Here is a 12,115-nt window from a genome sequence, read left to right as displayed (position 1 = left end):
TCAAAAAGTCTGTAATGGCAGCCATACTGTACTGCAGATTATCATCAATGTCATCTGCGTAAATTTCAAAGACCTTATGCCAGGGTGCTTTGTAAAAATTTGAACATCTTTTGTGGACCAGTTTTTGAAAAGAAATCATTTAAAGATTTATTTTCTTATTTTAGTAACAATAACCATATTGCATTATGCATCAGCAACATTGGTGCAAAATTAACTTTCTTTTAATCTGAGGCAGGCTTCTGTCATATATGGTTAAATTTTGTCTGGCAATTTCTGAGAAAAAAGTCATTTTAAGTTTTGTTTTTAATATTTTTAAGTAATATGGACTAACTTTAAGGCAAAACAGCAAATATTTCTACAAACCTGGTATGATTCTATTAAGCAGTTTTTGACATAGTTTACCTGTGCTGATGCTGATGGTTATATTTGATGGCAGATCATCAATTTTTGCAAAATGTGAAAGGCCTTCATATCAGGATACTCTCTACCAAGTTTGGTTGAAATTGATCTAGTGATATTTGAGAATACAAAAACAGTAACTGTTGACAACACATGCCATGAACTCACATGAATGGCCTGACGAGCAAACAGAGAGAAAAAAATTAATAATAAATACAAGAAGCTGACCAGAGACTATATGTTGAGTCTGACCCCAAGCTTTTGGCAATTTGGTTTTGTCACATCAAAAAGGACCCACATACCAAGTAACATGACCCTATGGCTACTCGTTTTGGAAAAAAAGACCACATACAAATGTCAAAATTAAGGTTAATCTATAAATGTGTGGATGGACATTTGGCTGAATTGATTGACAAACACAAGGATACTAAAGGGACTGCTATGAGCTTCCTCCAAGGTGAGTCTGTAATCCCAACCTCTATAAAGTTTGGGCCAGAGAAATTATCTTTTAATAAATTCTTACATCAAAAGTTGAGAAAAGATTTATGTTTAGTGTTACAGATTTCCACTGTAGTTCAAGCATTACATTTTATTGCAATCCCAACCTCTATAACACAGCCATCTCATGAGATGATTTGAGTCTGTAATCCCAACCTCTATAACATGCCATGAGATGATTTGAGTCTGTAATCAAAAACCTCTAGAACACCCCATAAGATGATTTGAGTCTGTAATCCAATCTCTATAACCCAGCCATCCCATGCTGATGACATGATTTTGAGTTTGTAATCCCAACCTCTATAACACAGCCATCCCATGGTGATGACTTCATTTGAGTCTGTAATCCCAACCTCTATAACACAGCCATCCCATGCTGATGACATCATCTGAGTCTGTAATACTTATGCCATTATGATATGAAACATTATGTGTATTTACTTTTGTAAAATTACAGATGTCAAGTTTTTGGTCATTAATTTCTGTAACATATAGCTTTCCATAGTTCTTGGGCCCTCATAAATACTACAACTCAACAAATTTTTATATACATGAAATGTTCTTGTATTAGCAAGAAAAACCAATTCATTTTTACTGGTATCACACAAATTTCTTTCGTAATCAAACAGTTCAAGTTCTATGTTAATAGGAAGAATTTTCTTATTAATGAAGTCACAAAACTTAAAAATGGGAAAATGTTATGATTTATAATCTCCGATATCTTATTTCTCACATATTCTTCCTGAATCATAGTTTTGACGCATTATACCTGATATCTTATTTCTCACATATTATACCTGAATCATATTTTTGACACATTATACCTGATATCTTATTTCTCACATATTCTTCCTGAATCATATTTTTGACACATTCTACCTGACGTCTTATTTCTCATATATTATACCTGAATCATATTTTTGACACATTATACTTGACATCTTATTTCTCACTTATTCTTCCTGAATCATAGTTTTTACACATTATACCTGATATCTTATTTCTCACATATTCTTCCTGAATCATATTTTTGACACATTATACTTGACATCTTATTTCTCACATATTATACCTGATAATCCACTAGAAGTTCTTCAACACTTTCTTGTCGTCCATGTTTGACTGTCCAGATTCTTAGTTTGGCCTCTGCTGCCACAAGAAAAGCCAGAAGTCTGTATTTAAGCTGTTCATACTCTAGTCTGTATTCTCGTAATGGAGCCTGCTTGCAGACGACTTGTAATCTTGCTGCAAGGTTTTCAAGCTGTGGCCCTGGAATAGATTCTCCTTCATATTTTCCTGCACGTTTTACTTGCAAAAAGAATTTTTTATGGCCATCTATATCTTTGAAGAAAACCTGAAGAAAACAAATGATATACAACTTTCTCAGTTATATTTATTTTCACTGCATTTAAAAATGGCAAATAATACAAGTGAAACAGATGCACATGTATATAAATCAATGATAATAATTATACATAAAAATAATAATGTAAGAAATTATCATGCCATTAGTAAATTTGACCTAATTTTAAAAAGGATTGTTATGCTATCTACACTGTTCTGATGAATTTTTACGATATATTAAGGAAAAGGTACAATAAAACAATCTGCTATAATCAATAATAAAAGAATTTTTATGAAAAAAACAGCTTGATGAGAAATAAAATTACTCTGTATTAATATCAACTGTACCATAGTTATTGCCAAAACACGCTTCATCATCATGAAATCAGCCCCTGCCCTTACTTGCAATCCAGAAAGACACACATATCCAAATTAAACTTTGCTATAATAAACTGGTCTATACACATACAGTTTGATTGGACCCATAATGTTGTTTATAACACTGGACTAATATATCAGGCATCATACCCTGTGTTCCTGCAGAATTTTTCCAAGCTGAAAGGCCATTTCTTCTGGATTTTCCAGTATTTCTTCCTCTTGTGCCAGGACTTCTTCTGCCTGGTTTAGCCAGTCTCCAAACTGACCAAGTTTACCCGGCAGGCTGGCATCAAGTTTCCAGAGCCACATTCGTGTCTTCCGTGCCATCTTGCGCCATTCAATGTCCAGCTGCTGCCAGTGATCTTTTGTAAGCCTCGCCGTCTGACCCATTTGAATTTTCTCCCCAATCTTGATGTATGTCTGCTCTCGTCGGTCAACTTCAAGTTTGAAAGCTATGTAGTCCTAAAAATCAAACAAGTGATTAAGTAACATCTTTTCTTCAATAAACGCCTTAGATACATCATTTGTAACCCATGTTTTATAAGGGCCTTAAGTTCATCATTTTTGTCCAGTGCTCTATAAAGGCCTTGGAGACATTATTTTTGTCCAGTGCTCTATAAAGACCTTAGATACATCATTTGTACCCCATGTTTTATAAGGGCCTTAAGTTCATCATTTGTGTCCAGTGCTCTATGAAGACCTTGGAGACATTATTTTTGTCCAGTGCTCTATAAAGACCTTAGATACATCATTTGTACCCCATGTTTTATAAGGGCCTTAAGTTCATCATTTTTGTCCAGTGCTCTATAAAGGCCTTGGAGACATTATTTTTGTCCAGTGCTCTATAAAGACCTTAGATACATCATTTGTACCCCATGTTTTATAAGGGCCTTAAGTTCATCATTTGTGTCCAGTGCTCTATGAAGACCTTGGAGACATTATTTTTGTCCAGTGCTCTATAAACGCCTTAGATACATCATTTGTACCCCATGTTTTATAAGGGCCTTAAGTTCATCATTTTTGTCCAGTGCTCTATAAAGGCCTTGGAGACATTATTTTTGTCCAGTGCTCTATAAAGACCTTAGATACATCATTTGTACCCCATGTTTTATAAGGACCTTAAGTTCATCATTTGTGTCCAGTGCTCTATGAAGACCTTGGAGATATTATTTAGTCCAGTGCTCTATAAAGACCTTAGATACATCATTTGTATCCCATGTTTTATAAGCGCCTTAAGCTCATCATTTTTGTCCAGTGCTCTATAAAGGCCTTGGAGACATTATTTTTGTCCAGTGCTCTATAAAGACCTTAGATACATCATTTGTACCCCATGTTTTATAAGGGCCTTAAGTTCATCATTTTTGTCCAGTGCTCTATAAAGGCCTAAGAGACATTATTTTGTCCACAGTGCTCTATAAAGGCCTTAGAGACAGCATCCATACCCCATGTTCTATAAGGGCCTTAAGTTCATCATTTGTGTCCACAGTGCTCTATAAAGGCCTCAGATACATAATCTGTATCCCATGTTGTATAAGAGAAGTACGATCATTATTTTTGTCCAGTGCTCTATAAAGGCCTTAGAGACATCATCTGTACCCCAAGTTCTGCAAGGGATTTAAGTTCATCATTTTATCCACAGTGCTCTATAAAGGCCTTAGAGAAATCCACAGTGTTCAATAAAGGCCTTAGATACATCATTTGTCCAGTGTTCTATAAAGGCTTTAGATAAATCATTTGTCCAAAGTACTCTATAAAGGCCTTAGATATATCATTTGTCCACAGTGTTCTATACAGGTCTTAGATACATCATTTGTCCACAATGCTCTATAAAGGCCTTAGAGACATTATTTGTCCACACTGTTCTGTAATGGTTTTGAATCTCTTTAAAATGGGTGATATAAAATTACATGACACAAAGTGATATCTTTAAAAATAAAAGTATGGAAAATATACATATATGCCTGATATATATGCATTGTATGAAAGTCTATATATGTCTAATTCATATGCATTGTATGAAAAGAGTACCAAATATATATGATCTGCATGGAATTGTACATATATGCCTCATATAAATCAATTACATGGAAAATGACCATATATGCCTGATACATATGCACTGTATGCATATGCACTGTATAGAAAGTTTATACATATGCCATGTACATATGCATTGCATGGAAATTGTACACATATGCCTTGTACATATGCACTGCATGGAAAATGTACACAAATGTCATGTACATATGCACTGCATGGAAGCATAATGCCTCATATACATATACTGCATGGAAGGTATATATACCACTCACACACACACACACAAGCACTGTATGGAAGTGTACATGTATGACTGATACATATGCACTATCAACAATGAACAAGTTTTCATAAAAATGTAATTAAATATGGAAAACAAACAACTTTATATTAGCAGATTTAGGAACTGGTACTTTTTCATCATTTTCCATGAAGATTTGGTTACCCAAATAAGTAGAACTGGTGCTAGATATGGGATATAAAACAAAGATTCCATGCTAATACTGTATTAACTGCAATCTGGATGCTTATGTATTTTATGACTTAACTTTGACACAAAATTTTAATTCTGTTACGGTCAACTTCAGAGTAATTTTTAACTAAAGCATGCTAGCCAACAGAGCAAAATTCTTCTACCAACCATATATTCCTGTTGTCTGTCAGTTACAGGTTCTTCTACTATTTTCAGAACCTCATCTGCTTCCTCTGTCAGCCATTGCATCAGTTCGGTGTATTCTGCCATTTCCTGTTCTGCTGGAGTCTTAATCTTTCTGCCCAACTGAAAAAGTTAATTAGCATATATGTACTAATTAGATATATGCTATAATTAGACAGATGTTACAATTAGATATTTTGTATATATGTCATAATTAGATATATCATATATATTTTATAATTAGATATACAATTTATGAAACAAATTCAATAAATATATACATATTCGTCAGAAAGTAGCATATTGTATTAGTCAACACTGATTTATTGTTATGATTTTGTCTCAGTTAAGAACATTACTATTCAACATTGCTATGTGTTATGTGACAGTGTGATTTATCCTGATTATTATATGATACAATGCAAAGAAAAGTCACTGTAATATGTGCAGCTTGCTACACAATGTAAACAAATATGAATATTATGTGGTATGCTTATGCCAGTGTATGTTAAGTGTTGTTTGTTACATAATGCTAAGAAATGTTGATGATAAGTGATAAACTTATGTTACAGTATGGTGTGTTGTTAGTTACAAGACATAATGTTAAGAAATATCAACAATATGTGATACACAGAAGGTCACAATGTGATACGTGGTTTATTACATGAAAAAGCTAACAAATGTCAACATTATGTAATATACAGTGAGTCACAGTGTGATATGTGGCTTATTACATGACAAAGCTAGCAAATGTCAACATTATATAATATACAGTAAGTCAGTGCGATATGTTGTTTATTACATGACAAAGCTAACAAATGTCAACATTATGTAATATACAGTGAGTTACAGAGTGATATGTGCTGCTTTTTAGTTACACAAGGCTCACAAATGTAACCATTATGTGATATACCTATGTCAAAGTGTGATGTGTTGTTTGTTACATGAAATAAATCTAACAAATGTCAATATAATGTGATACAGTGGGTCACACCATGATAAGCATTGTATCTTACATGGCATATTGCTTTCAAATATGATCATTATGTGATACACAGTGGTTCTTGCATAAATATTCATCAGCTGTAATCTGCCATGAGCTGCTGGCAATAAGTGTCATGTTTTATTATTAGTCAATATTTTTTACAATATGATGGCATTACCCTACAACACTTATCTCAATATTACCTTTACGTATTATTACAAAAATATTTAATTAAGTAAACATACAGCAGGGTCCTCTCCAGCTTCAGGGTATGCCTTGAGGAACTGGGCAACATAGGTCATCACAGATCTTTCATCTGGCTTCTCTACATCCACATCTGGAACAGAGAAAAGCCATTAATGTCTCAAATGTAATAAAAAGGTCAAGCAAACTCTATCAATTACTAAGCTTTGTAATTTGCACTAAATACATCAAGACAGCACTACTCTCATTAAAACACTAATATTGTTAAGGATGATAAAGAAAACTGAAGCCGACTGATGATTTAAATGCTTCAATAAATTTAAACAAATAAATGCAAATATTTAATTTCTGATAAATGAAGTTGATATACGATCATCTAATGATACCTTCAAAGGAATCAGTCCCCTGGTACCTTCTACAGATATGCTGATTTGAAACATAAAGCATAAAAAAAACTCATGGTGTTATACAATTTCTTAAAATGGGGGGGGGGGGGTAATTTTTAATGCTGTGATAGTTACCTGTTGAGGTATTTCCACCAACAAAAGTACCCATTACATAAGTAGCAAGTGTGAATGGATGGGCAGACAGACTGACCAATAGATGGATAGATGTAAATTATTACAGGACTACATCATGGAGAGATGTAAAAGGAAATTACTACAGGACTCCAGCATGGACAGATGTAAAAGGTAATTACAACAGGACTCCAGCATAGACAGATGTAAAAGGTAATTATGATAGTAGTCCAGCATCTTGATTTAGTGACCTAATAATTACAATTAAATGAACAATTTCTGCTAATGTAATCATTTTTAAATGTGATAAAAGTCATGAATTCAAATGATTAACAGAAGCAAAAGATGTACAAAGTCAACTGTATATCCTTCTTCTTCTTAGTATGTGAAAAAGTGACATAGTAAAATGTTAAATGACATAAAGTATGCATGCCAGTCTTCCAGTGTGAAATTAATATGATTTCTCACCTTCTGGGTCAAGAAGCCTGGCTATTCCCAGGTGCTTTTCAGCTGTGGAGAAAGCATTCTCAAGGTTGACACGTGCATTCTGTTTTCGGATTTTGTCCATATCAACAAGATCTGGTCGGATCGTATGAACCATGGCATTGAAAGCTAGACCATCTCGCCAGCTCTTCCCAAAATCATTGATTTCAATTCCATATCGTCTGAAATTGAAAATGAGAAAAGTCATACAAGCTGCTAAGTGTACTGTCTTATAGAAAGGTAAGACCTCATGCAAATTATTTAAATTAGAATAAAACAAGCAAGGTTTGATTCTAAAGAAGGAAATATTGACCATGATCCATTAACAAAAAGAAAAACAAAAATACAACTCACTTAAACTGCAACATTCAAATCCTGGCATTAATCAAATCTAGGTATCAATAAGAAATAAAATAGCCAATGCTGGATAAGTTGCAGGCCGGCAAGGGTAATATCAATAAAGACTGGTCAAAGCATGGATGATGCTTGTTTGTTTCTGATTCAGCATCATCACCCCACCCCACCATATCCCTATCTGTGTATGTATTTATGTATCAACTCTTTCCTTGATGGAGATATTTGAAATTTGAGAAAAAAAATGATGAAATGACTTTTGAGGATTCATTTTTTCTAAAGGATTCATTGGAACTGTCTTGTTATTTTATACTCAAAGCTTGTTCAGCACACAGTTAGGGGTGTTTCTGCTCAATATAGGAATCAATAGATTAATAAAAAATCAGGTGAACTCTTACATTAATTTATCCAGAAAGTTTTATATAGAATGTACCAGTATGTTAAAATTTGATGACCATCTTACTTTGTGATTGCATTTCCAGTCCAGGCTAGTAAGGCTTTCTTTGCATTCATTCGGAACTTATCAAGGGCAGATAACTTTTTGGGTGGGCCTCCCTCCTCATCAGCTGGCATTGTTGCCTGCTGTGAAAGAGTATCTTCAATCTGAAATGGGAGATTAGATACGTAGTCAAGTATCTTCTGTTCATTAAAGTGCCAATTAACCTAACAAGAATTATTCCACTAAGCTAAGCGCAATTTATGACAGAAAATATTTCAAACTTCTTAATAATGAACATCTTCGGTGCTTGTACAATGCCGATAAATATAATATCTTGCATGTGTCAAAGACAGACAAAGAAAATCAAGATAACAAGAGGCCCAAGTATGCTTTCTTTTGCTCACTTAATTTCCACATTTGCAGTTGGAAACATGATTATGAACATGTTTTCTCAGGATTTTTAGGATATACCCCTTGTAATCTTAAAATTTGCTAAGTCACATCTCAACTGAGGTATTAAAAACATCCATAGGTACTAAACTCAGTCAATAAGTCCTGAAATAACCCAATCAAGTTGCAACTGGAAATCAGCGGGTATAACTTGTGTAAAATATGTCACGGAATGCAGAAAATCTAAATCATTTAAGATCTCATCATTATACATCTGCATGCATAATTTTGATGAAATACACAAATACTTGGTAAAGATATACTGCAGAAATCAAAAGAAAGGAAGATAAGCAATCATGGTGCATAACCCCTTTAAATGATGTTGAGGAACACTGTAAAATATATATGTTCATAGTTCCATCGGAATAGATCTACAAACCAATTTAGTTCAAATCCAAAAATACTTTATAATGATTTGCTGATGAAACCAAAGACAGCAGGACATGCAATAAGGGTAATAACTCCTGCAAATGAAGTCAAGGAATGCTGGCAATCAAACCCACATAAGATCTCATAAATATATAACTTAATGTACAATTTAGTAAAATTACAACTATCCTTGGTAAAGATATTGCCACAGTAATCAAAGTCAGGGGGAAGAGCAATCAGGGGACACAACTCATCAAAACGATAACAAAGATGGATGAAAATAAAAAACTTTTGAGGTCTCATCAATATAATGCTTCATACCAAACTGTGTTAAAATTCAACAATTCAAAAACTCACTCTTTTGGAATGTTGGATTTTAACTTGGCTGAACAAATCATCATATTTACCTCCAACAAGCGAACTAAATGTATATTGTTGACAGACAGACAGACAAACAACATGAGCAAGACTATTGGGCTCTTCCAACCTCTTTAAGCCTAATAATCTACAACACATAATTTTCCATTTGCAAATACCAATTACCTGGAAGTACAGGATGATGGTCCAAATAAGACCAAGGACAATGGAAGGCTTGCCATCTGCGATGTCAGAAACGTTGATATTGACAAGCTTGATCTGGAAAATAGCAAATCATGTCATAAACTCCAAATCTACAGACTTCTATAAATCATGTCATAAACTCCAAATCTACAGACTTCTATAAATCATGTCATAAACTCCAAATCTACAGACGTCTATAAATGTCACAAACTCCAAATCTACAGACTTCTATATAAATGTCATAAACTCCAAATCTACAGACTTCTATATAAATGTTATAAACTTCAAATCTACAAACTTCTATATAAATGTCATAAACTCCAAATTACAGACTTCTATATAAATGTCATAAACTCCAAATTACACACTTCTATATAAATGTCATAAACTCCAAATCTACAGACTTCTATATAAATGTCATAAACTCCAAATTACAGACTTCTATATAAATGTCATAAACTCCAAATCTACAGACTTCTATATAAATGTTAGTATTTCATTAAAACAAAATCCATGGGACTCTTCAATAATATCATCATACCTGAATTTCATTATAACCAAGGTAAAACAAAAACCCTACAATGCAAGGTGCTTTTATATATCTTACATTTTGCTACATCCAACATTCCACTAAAGTGTGTGTGTGTGTGTGTGTCTGTGTGTGTGTGTGTGTGTGTGTGTGTGTGAGAGAGAGAGAGAGAGATAGGGTTTAATGGTATATCAACAAAAACTTGGCAATATAGTACCAATTAAAAGTTAAGTTCCTAAAATATAAAGTTAAAAATTGCAAAACCTTTCAGGAGATAAAATCTTCCTAAATACACATGAAAATAGAAACCTACCACATAAAAAGAATAAAGTAAGGATATCAATTTTTTTAAAATGCTTTATAAAATAAAAAGGTAAAGATAAACAAAGTATTTATACAATAACACTTATCCCCTCACCAAGAGCCAAATTGTGAGTAGCCGACAATATACCAATTGGCATGGAGTAAAATATCAGTTACTCAAGCCCAAAAATTATGTCAAATGACCTACTTTGATATGGTTGATTTACTCTCCTTCAGATGAATCCACAAACCAATTTTAATGAGTTCAGTGAAATAAATCCAAGATAATAAGGGTGTAACTAACAGATAGCTGAAAATAGAAATGTCACTCATGCATAATAATTGGGTTACAGTTACCATATTTTTGTATGCTTCAGTTACCCTTTCTGAGATGCCACCACAGGCTAATTTTAATTAGTGTAAGTAAATAAATGTTTCCTAGACAGCTGGAAACAGAAAGTCACTCAAAAATGAAAAGTGCATCACAAAGACCTAGTTTTTGTATGGTATGATAACTCACAGTGATATGCATCCATATTGCAATTTTCATAAGCGAAGGTGAAGTAGAGTGTAAGATATTGAAGCTGTAATCAACAGATAGTAAATACTATTACATGTAAATAAATAAATCACTCAAGCATGAAAATATGGTCACAATGACCAAGTTTTGATACGAATAACTTAATCTCATATGACGCACCCACATACCAGTTTTTTAGTTTGAAAGAAATGGGGTCAAAGATATTGAGGGTATAATATAGAATCTACGTAAATTCAAAAGTTACAAAAGTATGAACATTAGGTCATGTTCACCTACTTTTTGCAAGGTTGAGTTACTTGCTTTGAGATTCAATCACATAATAATATTCATGAATGCGGCTGAAATATAGTCCAAGACATTGAAGGTGTAACTACTGAACAACTGAAAATACATAAGTTATTCAGGTATGCAAATTAGGTCATGGTATCCTAATATTTATCCTAATATTATAACAGTATCCTCATATGGCTGAGTTACTTGTCCTGATACACATATGCAATTTTTTTATGTGAAGGTGAAAAAGGATCTGAGATATTGAGTGGGTAACAAGTTAACTGAGATAGTAATGAGCCAAAAAATTAACAGGCAAATGCTGTATCACGCGCTGAGTGGATAAAAATACAAAATATTTTCAAGTACAGAGTCAAACTTTGTTATATAACATGCATTGTTTTTAAAAGTCCGTGATTTTATCTAGAGTACATAAAGTTTCTTAACTGAGTTAAATAAAACCTTTGTTCTCCAAGATGACACAGGGTGGAGGTCTGTACACTGAACAAGAATGTGTTCTACTGTCAGTGAACATTGGCATGGTATGCACTCAGGTCAAGGTCCATCATTCAGGAGGTTTACAGAGGTAAGTGCTGTGTATGCAATATCACCTTACCACTAATATTTTTCTAGATTATTGCTGCCACTCTCCAAATAATGTTACTTTTGCAACACATCCCAACATAAACAAAATCTTTAACACTTACTCTTTTACCCTCAAGGAACCTGAGGGCTGTTGAAAGGTTACTGACATAATGCAACACATCGTAACAAACAACATAAGCAAAATCTGTA

At 33.5% G+C, this 12,115-nt stretch overlaps 1 protein-coding gene across 1 annotated transcript in view; it reads right to left on the bottom strand.

Annotated features, from left to right (window-relative positions):
• Positions 1-12,115, bottom strand: part of LOC149804453 (nesprin-1-like) — a 572,886-nt gene that overhangs the window by 453,485 nt on the left and 107,286 nt on the right. The window contains exons 6-12 of the mRNA XM_089940603.1: positions 9,660-9,752; positions 8,322-8,461; positions 7,490-7,686; positions 6,545-6,636; positions 5,300-5,437; positions 2,770-3,081; positions 1,970-2,251 (exon numbers count right to left, since the gene is read on the bottom strand). Of these exons, the coding sequence (XP_089796729.1) occupies positions 1,970-2,251; positions 2,770-3,081; positions 5,300-5,437; positions 6,545-6,636; positions 7,490-7,686; positions 8,322-8,461; positions 9,660-9,752 (1,254 nt within the window). The remainder of the gene's footprint in view (positions 1-1,969; positions 2,252-2,769; positions 3,082-5,299; positions 5,438-6,544; positions 6,637-7,489; positions 7,687-8,321; positions 8,462-9,659; positions 9,753-12,115) is intronic.

Source organism: Sinohyriopsis cumingii, chromosome 2 (assembly GCF_028554795.1).
Source record: "Sinohyriopsis cumingii isolate HCF-2022 chromosome 2, ASM2855479v2, whole genome shotgun sequence".
Lineage (NCBI taxonomy): Eukaryota > Metazoa > Mollusca > Bivalvia > Unionida > Unionidae > Sinohyriopsis > Sinohyriopsis cumingii.
This window is presented reverse-complemented; position numbering and strand designations above follow the sequence as displayed.